This window comes from Alligator sinensis, unplaced genomic scaffold, assembly GCF_000455745.1.
Source record: "Alligator sinensis unplaced genomic scaffold, ASM45574v1 scaffold210_2, whole genome shotgun sequence".
NCBI lineage: Eukaryota > Metazoa > Chordata > Crocodylia > Alligatoridae > Alligator > Alligator sinensis.
The window spans coordinates 2,961,195-2,975,504 of NW_005841946.1; the positions used below are offsets into that span (position 1 = coordinate 2,961,195).

The 14,310-nt window shown below is 43.9% G+C and overlaps 1 protein-coding gene across 1 annotated transcript in view; it reads right to left on the reverse strand.

Annotated features, from left to right (window-relative positions):
• Positions 1-14,310, reverse strand: part of MEGF11 (multiple EGF like domains 11) — a 134,243-nt gene that overhangs the window by 76,984 nt on the left and 42,949 nt on the right. The window contains exons 6-8 of the mRNA XM_025199609.1: positions 5,763-5,883; positions 3,698-3,861; positions 2,919-3,021 (exon numbers count right to left, since the gene is read on the reverse strand). Of these exons, the coding sequence (XP_025055394.1) occupies positions 2,919-3,021; positions 3,698-3,861; positions 5,763-5,883 (388 nt within the window). The remainder of the gene's footprint in view (positions 1-2,918; positions 3,022-3,697; positions 3,862-5,762; positions 5,884-14,310) is intronic.

Genomic DNA, 14,310 nt, shown 5'->3' on the forward strand with positions numbered 1-14,310 from the left:
GAACTGGTTGTTCTTGGCGTGTGCCATCTCAATGGCCTTTGCGAACTTTTTTGGTCTTTCAAGCATAGGTGCCCAGCTTCTGATGGATCCACAAACCTTCCATGTACGTGCCTCTAGCCAAGGTGGCGTTTGGGAATAGTTTTCAGTAACAATAACCACCTCAACCCTCTGTTTCTTTGAGTCAAAGTCCTGCCCTGGTTGCATGTGTGCAATTCCCACAGAAGACAACAGAAACTGTGCTCATACCTCTGGGGGTCTAGTCCAAAGTGAACATTTTGGCATGTTGGCAACGGAGCAACATTTTTTTTATGCACAAAGGTGGTCTGTGCAGCTTAGTGGTATTATGGCTGTCACTGCTTGTCACTCCTTCCAGCACCATCCTGTGCTGTCACACCCACCCACTGCATCGCATCTTAACCTAGACCAGGGATTGGCAATATGCAGTCTGCAGAGCCATGGGATGCAGCCTGTGGAGCTGGAGGGGCTTCAGCAGTGAGTTGGCAGTAGGGAGCTTTGTACACACCAGTGCTGGGGACAGGCACCAAGGACTTGTGCCCGCCTCACAGCCTGGAAGCAAGAAACCATGGCAAGCAAAAGCTGCTGTGACAGCCAGGTTGGAACAACTGGAGCTGGATTACTCTTAAAGGTTGCCAGCCACATCTAGACTGTAAACACTGAAGGGTAGGGACTGCCCCCACCTTATATAATGCCCTCAATCATTGAGTCTTGATGGGTGCTATCATAATATAATACAGGCTGGGTGACCACTGTTACCTGATGTTGTAAGTAAACTGCCTGGGCCTTTTCAATTTGAATTTTCTCTCCCTGTTTTTTTTTCTGCGTGCTCTTATCAGTCTCTGCAAGTTTACAGCAGTAATATTTCAAAAACTTACTTTAAGGAAAAAGGGTTATACCTTCTTCTTGATCTTTGCACAGAACACTGACATCAATGGGGAGTCCGTTTGTGGCTTGAACATACAGAATATACTCTTTCAGAGGACGTTTTGAGGCTATTAGGATCAAAAAGTCATGTGAACTGCTCTGCCCACTGTGAATGGGTAGTATATTCTTCAGATGTTCCACGTTCCTGAACTTTTCTGATCTCTTTCAGGGCAGCCCTAATTAGTGCCAAATTCTGAAAGCACAAATTTGATCCTGAATTATTTATCACGTCATGTTTATAAAACGCACTGAAACGCACATCATGGCATAGCTCATGACAACTTCAAACAATATGATAAAAATTAATCTTTTCTGATGCCATACTCATCAATGTGAAAATATAATTATCTAGCTGAAGAGTTTCTTAAATTACATACTTTCAAACTGATACAAGTAGAATTTATCCTAGTGTTTGGTGTTAAGCCATACGGAAAGATACTGGCAGCAGAATTAGCAAAATACATGTTGGCTCTGGCTGTCGATCAATATTTCCAGCATACCCAACACCAGGGTCTAGATATCAGTTTCAACCCGGTCTGAAATTTTAACCTAATATTTTCTTCTTTGAGTGTTGCCCTAACCCCCTTGAAATCAATGGGAGTTCCACACATGGGAAGCTTGCAGGATTCAAGGCCTTACTGTGTAATGCCAGGTTACAGCCAGGTAGCAAGTGCATTGACTACTAGTAAAAGAAAAAATAAGTCAAGGGAGTACTACAGATATTACCCTTACCTTTCACAGGGGTGCTTTGCATCTGTATTGGTGGTACTTTGAGACACGGGTGCAATGCATGTGATTGTAAAGATGGGTATGAAGCACCTGTTGCAAGTTCCTCTGCCATTAATCCCAGAGTATACAACAAATGAGGATGAGAAACATGTTTCTGTGGAATGCTACACATGGAACGGTGTACAGCAGACGTGCAATAAAATGGTAAATTCTCTTTCCAGCTACCTCTAAAATTGTACCCGTTTCTGTACTTTGATGTACTTTCTTAAAATATTTGTTGCCTTTAGGAAACTTTAGCCAAAACCCCTATAGGAATGACACACCTGATAACCAGCAATAATGCACAATGGGTTTATCAGCTTGATATATGGATTCACTGATAGTGCAAAGGCTCAGTGGAAGCTGAAGGCCTCCATTTGCAGATATTTAGGAGGCTGACTGAGGAATGAAACCCTCAGAACATGTAATTGAGGCTTCATTGGCTTTTCCTATGGACACTAAGCCGCTGCGCTGATGGTTTTACTCAATGGGAGCATAAGAGATGCACTGGTTTAAGTCACTAATGAAGTACTAGAGTTTTGGGATCCCAAGTGTGCTGGTTATTTTCAGGTCCCCCCTTTCTCCAAGCCTTCGTTCTACTTCAACTTCTTAGGAGGGCAGCTGACTTCCCACTGACACTGGAGTCTCACTGGCACAGGTTGGGACCTCAGTCCCATTGGATCATCAAGATGACCAGCATCCTCTAGGGCAGTGGTGGGTAATTATTTCGGGCGGAGGGCTACTTGAGTTTTGGCAAGCCATCAGGGACTGCATGACAGGCAGCCAAGGGCAGATAAATATTAATTTTCTAAATTTTTTAGGGGCCCCACGGGCCAGATAGAATGGCCTGGCGGGCTGCATCCGGCCCGCAGGCCACATTTTGCCCACCCCTGTGCTAGGGCCTCACAGCTGTCCCTCCTCTGCTTCCATGCAATCAGGAGACTTGACTGCAGACAGAAAACAGTCCATAGCAATTTCACCTGCTTATGATGGGACAACCTTAATTTCTGAATCCATGCATTTGCTCTGGGCTTCCTTAGGTATGCAGGTCCCAGGATCCCAAGTTGACAAATATCTCCCAATGGAGAAAGCAGTTTCATAACAACTCCGCCTCCTTCCCAAGAAATCTCCCCTGAGAAGGGAAACATCTAGATCAATAATGCAACTTTAAACCACACACATTTCATACAGTAGCTTAGTAATTTTACCTGTCCAGCCAGCAAGACAGCAGCAATAACCAGTGACAGGATCGCACCCATCTGCATGGCTACAGTCACAGCGCTCACTGCAATTAAGACCATATGTTCCATCCTTCCAAAAACATAAATAAAAGAAAGTCTCTGAGTAATCAGATTTTGGTCCTAAAATGTGCACAGTCATCTATCATGTCCATTTTAATGCAATGTCACACTTTTTAAAGTAGCATGCTACCATCAGAGTAGAAAAACTCAATAGCTAGCATTTCTACACAGAACTAAAGTAAGAACAAAAAAACCCAGAGGCTTAAGACAATGTAGATTACATGATCCTCTGGTAAATTGGGAGCGTGGAGTGCAAAGCAGAACTCATCTCCTTGACTGATAGCACTTCAGTCTTTTATTTACAGAAAACTTCCCTTGTTACTTTCTTGACTCCATGAACTGATGCAATATCAATCTACTGTACTGAATTTTCAAAAACACCTTATTTGTGAACGGCAGAACGAAGGATGAAAGATCTTTCCTTGTAGTAGGTAACTGAGTAGCAGCAGCTATGGAGCGGTCGGAGCATGCTCCTTGTTCTGTTCCCTGTAGGTTGCTAAAGATTTTACTTTTGGCTTCAGCTGATAAGCAGCAGAACCTGCTCTTACCGTATTTCTCACATATGATGCTCACTTCAGTTTCCAACAGCTGTTTTTTGAAGGAAAAATTGTATGCTGTATGCAAGAAAATATATCATCTGGGATCGCTAGTGAAAAGCAATGTAGATATATTACAAGAACACTTACAGGGCATGGCTGGTCACAGTACTCCCCCTGCCATCCAGGTGAACAAAGACAAAAGCCATCCACTGGGTTGCAAGCTGCTCCATTGGCACAGGAACACGTCTGGTTACAGTTCAGACCCCAAGTTCCACTTGAACATGGAATGGAGCAGTCGACCCCCTGCCATCCTGAAGGAACATGGAAAAGCAGCACTGTGTGCAACATTTCCTCCACTGGCACTTCTGGGAAAAGGAGTGTGGAGCAAGAGGAGGGCACCGATCCTATGAATCTGTTGCAAAGTGCCCAGTTTTAACCTGTTTTGTAGGCAAGCCTAAGGACCCATTTTTGTAGGGTGCCATGAAGGGGGAAGATCCCAGGGAGGAGGGCACATCAGTAACAGTTCTCCGAGTCCAGGATGAGTTCTGTGCAGCCCCTAGTATATGTTACAGAGGTCTGGGTTAAAGTGGGCTTTCTGGGTATGACCCAAGGGTCTATGCTAGGAGTTGTAGGTGTGTGTGTGCTGGGTGGGAAGAGACACAGGAGACAGCTCTAACTGGTCTAACACCTTTCTGGACCCAGAACTAAGGAGCTGGAGTGGGGTGAGAACATACAATAGTGAGGCTCTCTGGCCTCTGGAATAGCTGCTACACAGCATCAACTCATGAGCCACTGTGTGACTGCCTGATCTTTACAGCTTACTTTTGTGGAGATGCTCTTTAATATACAGAAGCTGTTACACCAAAGGTAAAAAAAAAAAGACTGAAACCTAGCCATTAAGGCTCAGATCTTAACTACCAGGCGCACCCTGACATTCATTACACTGCAGCTGCATGTAATGGAGTTTAGCAGTAACTCATAGTTTATGCACTGTCGTTAAACAGAGTTATACAGTGATTAATTAATTCATGTTTGAAATGCCAGATTTTATTGTTATTTGCTACAGTGCTGTTTTAGGGCTCAAGCAGGAAACACAGCCCCCGCTGCCTGCCAGGACAATAAGGAGATGCCAGCCCCCCACCCCAGCAGAGAGATTCTAGGGGTTCTTACCTTGCTGAGGCAGAGAGGTCCCCATGCAGGCTCCCAGAGCCCAGGCGTGTGTGCATGCAGAGGAGGTGCAGCAGCATGTGGAGGGATGGGTGTACGGGAGGGGCCAAGCACATCACACCCCGTCCCATGCTCAGGGAAGCACCAGGCTTGCAATGGCAGCAGCCTCAGCATGCAGAGAACCGCGTGTGGGAACCTGCTACACACTGCACAGAGCAGTGATCCTCAACCAGGGTGCCGCAAGATCCTTTTAAGGGTGCCCCACAACATAAGCTCTGCTGAGTGGGCAAACACCTACACGATTCACAATACAAACCCAAAGATTTCAAACAGGAATCCATACTGTCAAAACCATTCTGCTCCGTCATGGCTTTGCTGAGCAAAATGCAACAGAAGAATTGCTCTAGTATTTTTCTGTAGTCAAAAAATGATTGAAAGCTGAGAGCCGGCATTTTCTGAGAGATGCCAAGAGACTAATCAAGTGATGTCTTGTGTTTAAAATGGTTGAGAACCACAGTCTTGGCATAGCACAAGACTGTCACAGGCCTCACTCAACTGCCCAATGGAGTAAAGCGAGGGAAGAAGGCGCCTTCACTCCCTGGCTCTTCTAGCTGTTAGGGCACAGCAGAGCCACCTCCTGGGTTGGTAGGAGGGGTAGGTAGGAGTAGGGGGTGTGAGGAGTCCTGGCTTGGCCCCTTCTCCTTTGCCAGCCAGGGAAGGGGTGTGGTGCTCTGAATGGCAATCTATGCTCGGGGCTGCTCCTGAGGCCACATCTCTGTTCGTGGGTTCTCACTTGGGACAGACTGTGAAGATACAATCTAGCCTGTAGTACACCGTGGCAGTTCAAATGCTTTCAGAAACACACAGGGGGCACTTCACTGATTTACAACGGGCGCAGCTCTGGGATGCTGATTGTACCCCTCTGCATATTTGCAAAGCAAACTGCAACTTGTAGTAGCTGCGCTGCTGCTGCCTAGAAGAGAAAGGAGCGCTGAAGCCACCCAAAGCAAACTGCTGCCAACCGCTATGACTGCATTTTGTTTACCTTCTTTGCAAATGCACAAGCCATCCACGGGGGAACAGGCACCATCGTTTTTGCAGTTACAAACTGACGAGCAGTTGGCTCCATAGGTTCCAGCCAGGCAAGTAATAGAGCAGTCATCTCCCTGCAAACCACAATGAAATCACAGTCAGCTAGAGCAGTACGGAGAGCAGGAAATTCTCTCTTCATAAAGCAGCTTCCACTTTCCGAAGGTACATAGTGTACTAAGATTTGATAGCTTAGTCTTCAGTGCTTGAACAGCTACCATTGCTTCCTATGATTATGATGCAATTAGAGCTTTGATTGACTCGGAGGAAAGGGACCCGTTTTTGGCAGCCGTTCAGGGGGAGGTGTGGAAGTTACAAAAACAAACCTCCTAGAACAGATGTTAGATCATTAAGCAAAACATCACTTACAAAACACTAATCACAAAATAGACCGAGTCAGAAACTGCGCAAAGCTAGGTCGCATCCGAGCTGGGGAGGAAAACAAAAAAGCAAAGGTTTTCTCAGTAGCTGGAACCAAAAGGATTTCTTGTGTAAAAATGTTAATGCTGTATCTTCCAGTGTATAAGATGCACCTGTGTTGAAGACCCTCCCCCCTACACCTCCCCCTCCACAAAATGGATAAAATTGAGGAGAGAAAGTTTTTAAGAAATAAAATAATTGAATTTGGTCAGCTTTTATTACAGTGATTTTAGCTGTTTTCTGTTACAAAGCTTCAGCATACAAGATGCACTTTAATCTTAGATCTCCTTTCTCAGGGAGAAGAAACTCATGTTCTACACCAGAAAATATGGTAGCAAAGTGCTTGGGACTTCCTTCTTGATGCACCAGTGGCTAGCCTATCTGTCACTCGTCGTCCTTGTTAGTAAAGTTAGGGTGAGGTGGTGACTTTAGGCAGAGCCTGAAGAAGAAGTGACACACAAACTGGATAGGGAGGCAGTGGGATTCACAGAGGCCCCTCCTGGGCACAATACTGCCTCTGTATCCCCTTAGCCCTCCAGAGAAAGCGGGAGAATCATAGCAAGTAATATGGCCCCATGCCAGATCCAAATTATGGTACCTGGGCTCCAGCTACACTGCCACCTAGGAGTGGCTCTGCCCTGTCCCTTCTCAGATGGTGCGGGAATGGAGTGAAATGGTGACCAGGTCCCACCTTCTCCCATATGCCGAGCCCCAAGGTCTGGGTTGCCCCTGTAGGTGCATAAGAGGAACACTTCCACCCTTTCACTCCATCATGCATGCCTTTCGTCCAAGTCGCTCCCTCACTCCTAGACATCACTTTTTCAGCAAACTGTATTAGAATATTTAGCTCTAGGTCAATGAAAGCCACCATCTGAAAGACTTCAACCCTGACCACAAACTATGCTGTCACCCATAGCTTATTTCGAGGTGGAAGGCACAGGCGGAAAACATCATCTTTGATGGTACCATTCTTTTATCAGCAGATACCAGTGTACAAACTGTCGGCTCTCCAACATCATACGAAGTACCAGCTCCCTCAGGAAGACTGTGTATTGCACTGCTAAGCAACAAATAAGGCAGTCAAAGAGAATGTGCTCAGAACTCCACATTCACATCTGGGGGTTGCAGCAGCACTGGTGAGCAGCAGCGTAAGGTTTTCCATCATATTATTCAGTGGAAACCTTGTTTGCAAGTGATGCTAACATAAGCCACAAGAATGTGGCTCAGTCCAGAACATAACATAAGAAGTGTCAGACTGGGTCAGACCAATGGTCCATCTAACCCAGTGCCCTGTCTCCAACACTGGCAGAAGTAGATACTATACAAGGAGAGCATTGAACCAGGGATCTCTTGAGTGATCTACCCACTATCCAATATCCTCCCTAGCATTCACCATTTATTGAATTAGAGAAGCCAGAGGACACATCTCCAACCATTCTGTTAAGAAGCAACCCCACGGTTTTCTTAATTTTGAGTGAATGTGGCATTTATAAGAAATGTTGGCTTTGACCTCAGCAGAGAAATAGGCAAGGCCTCCCCAGAAGGCCTGGCTGTGAAAGGTGCTGCCTTGGTTATTAAAAGAGCTTAAGGTACTCAATTTACCACCACTGCCCTGCTAGGGTCTCTTCAAACTAACCTGGGAAAACCAGGAACTGATCTGGACATTAGTGAGACATTCAGTCTCCATGCTTAATCAAACCTTGACCTTTCAGTCAAGTGTGACAATGAGACAGCCAATTAGTGCCACTCAGGGAGCTGTTTGTGTGTGTGCTGGAAGCCCGAAAGAGACTTCGAACTCATCTGACATGGGCCGTGGAACAGCCAGTGGTCACTAATCATTTCTGATGACTGCTGACCTGGGTTGGATTTGAACTAGTGATCAAGAAGTTAAAAAAGCAGTTTCCTTTCAAAAGCCGGGAACTTGGAGTTCTTTATAGTCCAGCATTTGCTCAGCCCATGCTGGCTACACAGAGCTGGTATGTAAGATGTTACCTTGCAGGGTACAACAACAAAGACAAGAGGATGGCATAGAGATGGCTCCACCACTGGGCCTAAGTGCATGCAACATCTCTTTGCTCCAACAGTTCACTGGATACTACAGGGCAGATACTTCATGGGTGCAAATTCCCTGTACTTTCATCAGTTTGCAGCACTGAGAGTCTGCCTTGATAGCATTTCCTCACCCTAGGAACAGGGGCATAGTGTTTATCAAGCACTTTTGGGTCCTCAAAAGACAAGTGCTATATAAGAACCAAATTACGACATTTCAGCCTTTACTCAGAATGTCTTTGGGAAGAGACATCAAAATGGGATTTATTTTAAATCTACTGTATTCTCTGGCTTAACAGAGTTGGCCATTCATTCCTTCCGCCTCTTATGTGCTTATTGTCTGAACAGCCCTGATTTAAAATAAAGAATCCCTAGCTGGCTTAATGAGATTTATATCCCTGGTTATAACTAGCTAGACCTTCGCAACTCTGTCTGAGTGACAACTGCCAAATATGCTTAACTTCTTAATTATATAATAGGAAGATGCACTTGAACTGTAGCACCGGCTCCAAGATATTATTAATTATAAATGCAGAACCAGTTATTAACATTTTGAACTTGATTTGGGAGAATGACCTATGAAATTAAATACATGCAGGTACTGTAAAGATTTTTAAATACCATCTCCCCCCTCCTACCTGCCGTGCCGGATAATGTTGAAGTATATTTCAGTCCAGTTGTTAATGAGTTATATGTTCTATTAAGCTGGTATCAAATGCTGTTTATTGAATCATTCTTCTTGCAATATGGTACTTTATATTTTTATCCTATTTAGTAAAATTAATCAACAGCTGTGCCCCTTATGTTGATTATTCTTTTTCTCTATTAAGTTCAGGAGGTTAATGAGTGCATTGAAAAGCCTGAATCTGGTATATAAGATGGGAAGGAACAGCTAATTCAATCAACTGCATACCCCTGAAAATGTTACAGCTATATTAAGAAACGTACCTATTAATAACCTGATATTTAACACCTCCGTTCCATATCATAATGGTCCATATGGACATCACAAACTTTCAAAAGCACTTAATTTGTTTGATCTAGTATTTCAAACATGAAAGCTCAATTTATCAAACTCCATTCCCTGCTCCCCATCCAAATAAGTATCTCATTGTTTAACGGGTCAAATCCAAGTCTCAGTTAGTCAGTGGAATAACCGGCTTTAATGGGAAGTTGGACCAAGCCCCAGTTTGGGAAACTGTGGAATTGAAGTCCATCTCCACATGTAAAGCAGCATCTGCCTGACTCATTTCCTCTTGTTTTCTGCTGGGAAAACGGACACCTTTTAGACTGAGCCCACAAGATACTGAGCACCTCAACTCAATGAGAAGTGAGGTCACTCTACCAGGAGGTGCTCAGCTGGTAGAAGAATCAGGCCAAATCTCAGTAGGATGGGAATGTCACAGTCGACCAAGAATACAAGCATAGGATGTTTGGCCCCAGTGCCCCCAAAGAGCTGGCTTTTAATCAAAGTGGATAAAATAATATTAGTAACAATAATATAACCAAAGCCATCTATTCAACCTTTCATCTTCAAAGCGCATTGCAAGCATTAACTAACTGTTGCTAAAACTAACGACTGGAGTTTACAGCAGTGGGCAGAGAGCTGGGCATGCAATTCTCATTATTGCTAATTCTCCCCTAAGTATTGAGAGGTTAGGTCCAAGGAACCAAATTCCATTAATAACTAAAGCTGCCACTTCGCATCCATCAGCATCAAATATTAATAGACTCACAAGGGCCCCAGCATTTATCTTCCCAGATGGCAGTTCAATAATATGTCTTGTTTTCTGTTCACTGGTGAGGTGGAGATTTCCTTCCCCACAAAACAGTTACTGTGAAATGTAAGGAGAGATTAAAAGCACGCCAAGGCCTTCAGTGCCTGGTGTTCTATTATCAAGCTCTGGATCCTTAAAAAAGTAAGCATTTTTCCTGGATTACAGCTAGCCTGAGCAGTGTGAATAAGCATGTCGGTTTCTGTTAGATGCGTGCTCTTGCTATATGTTAAATAATGGCCGTCTCATTTTAAGGTCTTGTTCCAAAGCTCAGTAGCAAGACTTTGGCTGTCTTCACTGCCCTTTGGCTCAAGCTCTGAGATCGCTAAAATACAGCTCTTTCAAAGACAAAACATACTGGAAACTGTACTGGGCATTCTGATATGAACTGTGATTCCAGCAAGGGGCAGGAAGGAGAGGCTGTGGCCATAATGGATCTCTTTTGAATTGTGAATGTTGAAAAGAGAGGAAATTAAAACTTTGAAAGGTGGAGAAAATCTATTGGGAGACATTTGCACCGTACAGCCAAATCCTGGTTCCACTGAAGTCACTGGCAAAACAGAAAATCAATTTTTCATGGCTTCCGCAATGCAGAAGGCTAACGGAGTTGTTATTGAACTTGGCTTTAAGTTTGCATTATAAAAACCTATGTGACTGGCTTGTGTAAGTGTTCTTAAAGTCTAATTCCACAAGGTGCTAAGAGTCTTCAATTCCCGTACCCCTGCTCAAGTCAACAGGAACTCAGGATGTGTGATATCTACGTCTTAGATCCTGGGTGAAACTGTCCCTCATCTAACTAATTAGGCATTTTTTAAATAAAAAGATATGTAGAAGTCCTTTTTTCTTCCTTTGCACCAGGTATATATGTGTGACTCCTGCCAACAGCGTTAGGGGAAGTTTGCGGCCTCAGAGTGTACAGTACAGGCATGAAATACCTGGATTTAGGCAGAAGGGCATGTGCAGAGCAATATGTATGTAAAGATAAACAGATCAGAAAGGAAAATATGGGTGCTGTTTGTTGTTGACATCTGTGTGTGCAGATAAGCTGATGGCTACAGATTTACTCTATCAAAGTACATATTTAAACATACATACCTAATATGGCACACCAATGTGCTGGTACACAGCATCTGTGCACTGGTGCAGATCACAGATATGGTTCTGTATATTTACTTATTTAATTGTGACATTTACAATTAACCCAAAGTGGTTCTCTCCTAACATTCCCTCCAGGTAAACATATGGTATCCAGCAACGTGAACTGGCAGAACAGGCTAATTTCCCCAATGGCGTTCCAATGGAAATTAGCGTGCTCTTCCTCGGCATATTAACAGCAATATGAAACTTTGAACTTTCTATCAGTCTTCTCCCCCAACCCAGACTCAAGCAATTTATTCATGACCTTACTATACAACATCTTTAGTTTTCCAGACATAATGATGTCCTCTGGCAGAATTCCTTTCCCCTCTGGGTGTTACTAATTACTCCCTGCAGATGCTATTATTGGTACTAATGATAAAATGAAGAAAAAAGGTTGGGGAAACAGCCACAAGGAGCTTGTAACGGATATAAGCTAGGATTTAACTTTGCAGATGCTCATTGTTACTGAGAACTGACACGTTTTCCTTTACTCATTTTGTTAGGCTATACGATGTAGCTGTGCCAGGCATTTAAGTGTACACAGATGCTGCATTGCTTACTGTGAACCCTCTTCTAATGATCATCTCACTTCCTTACTTCAGGCTTTGCTTTGCTTTGGGGTGGGAGGTGGGAATGGGAGGGTGAAAGACATGAAGGAGGTTGTTAGTTAAAAGAAGGAAGTTAGTGTTCACAAAAGATATAAATATTGACAGTTCTGGTGATTGAAGTCATAGAATTATAGGGTTGAAAGGGGCCTCAAGGGTCTTCTAATCCAACTTTCAGATCCTCCATTTAGTCATGTATTGGTTTCCATCTGGTATCACTGAAAGCTGTATTTCCACTGACACCATATCTCTTTGAAATGACCATCTCTAGAAACAACTTCTATGTTTCCACCCAACCACCACAGTGCCAGTTAGCGCTCTGGGTATTAGCAACACCTTCAGATATGGCCATGACATGTTGCTTTTTCTTCTAAAATCTCACCAAGTAAATTACACCCACTTACGCTGATTACTGATTACGTAACGGTGTGTACTTCATCTCTGAATTTGTCCTAATATGTTATTTGCACTATAATTATACAGTAAACATCATAAATGCCTAAATTAGCCTTCCTGGCAATAATCCTGAAGTTACGTACATGATAAAGGGGTTATAGAGTTACGAAGTCACAAGCAAACAATGTTTGATGTATTGCAAAAGTGTTAGTAAGTAAAATAAAATGTATTTTTGAATCCTGCTAGAAAGGATGCAATGAGGTCTGAGGCAAGTGAGCATAAATCCCACAGATCAGCAGCAGTTTTACTGGTGATACAGTCCCTTTCTTCCCTTTTTCATGCCCTTATGACAAGGTATTTAGCAGAATTCACAGACTTCGTTGGAATCTGACAGGCCGCACTACGAGCACGTCTGTTGTGGCCTCCAAACTCGCCACCTCTGGGTTGTCAACTATGTGCCTTAGCACCAGTGCCTCTCCAGCCCCGCAAGCTACAGTCGTTATCCTTGTTATGTTGAACTGAAGGAAAGAGACTTGAACATGAAGGAAAGCAAATGTGGAAATCAAAACAAACTATACATTTTTGGGGATTTCCAAACTTTTTAGTGCAGTCTTATAATAATAGAAAATTAGGATTGAAACAGACCTCAGAAGGTCATCTAAGCCAACCCCCAGCAGGACCATCCCAGCCAAGGCTTTGTCTAGCCAGGTCTCAAAAACCTCCAAGAATGGATATTTCACCACCTATCTGGGTGACCTGTTCCAGTGCTTTACTACCCTCCTCGTGAGAAAGATTTCCCAATATCGAATCTCAACTTCCCTTGCCACCACTCAGAACAATCCAGCTCCATCCTCTTTGGAACTATCCGGCTGGGAGTTGAAGGTTGCTATTAAATTCCACCCCCACCTCCCCCCAGTTTTCTCTTCTGCACACTCAATAAGCCCAGTTCACTCAGCCTCTCCTAACCAGTCATGTCCCTTAGCGCCCAAACCATTTTTGTTGCCTCTGGTGGACTCTCTCCAATTTGTCCACATCCTTTCTGTAGAGCGGGGGGCAAAACTGGACATAATATTCCAAATGTGGCCTCACCAGTGCTGAATAGAGGGGAAGAATCACTTCCCTCCATCAGCTGGCAATGTTCCTACTAACAAAGCCCAGTATACCATTAGCCTTCTTTGCAAAAAGGGCGCGCTGCTGGCTTATATTCAGTTTATTGTCCACTGTTACCCTCAGGTGCTTTTCTGAGGAGCTGCTGCTTAGCCAGTTGATTCCCAGCCTGTACCGGTGCAGGGGATTCTTCCACCCTAAGTGCAAGACTTTACACTTGTCCTTGTTGAACTTCATGAGATTTCTTTTGGCCCAATCCTCCAATTTGTCGAGATCTCTCTGAATCCTAGCCCTACACTTCAGCGTATACTACCCTCCCCCCTCAACTTTGTGTCAGCTGCAAAGTTGCTGTGGGTTCACTCCACCCCATCTTCCAGGTTGTTGAACATGATACTGAACCGGCCCTGGGACCGACCCCTGAGACACTCCACTTGATACCAGATGCCAACTAGACACTGAGACATTGATTACTGCCCATTGAGCCCAACGATCCAGCCAGTTTTGGATGCACCTTACAGTCCATTCATCCAACCCATGCTTCCTTAGCTTGCTTCCAAGAGCGTTGTGGAAGACACCTGAATGCACCTGATTCTGCTTTCTTGAACACTGATTTCACAGTGTAATCCCTCTGATCTCAGTAGATGTATTCTAATTTGCACCAGAAATAGGCACAAACCCGGTACCAACTATACAGATTACTTAGATGGGGACATTACACAAAGATATGTAGCATTTATCACAACTAGCAAATCAGATTCAGAACTACTAGAAATCACCCATCTGAGGAAGATGGTGACTTCAGTGGAACTAAATTAATTTATACATGTTGAAGATCTGGTCTGTGATTATTTGAAAAACTGCTTGCAGAATTAAGTAACATTAAATTGTAGGGAGCGTTGGCATCAGAGAGATAAGCTGCATAGCTTCATCTAACAAAAAAATTTCATACAAAGGTAATGGAGACTGTGGAGAATGAAAGAGATGGACACTACTCAGAGTTTTATTATATGTA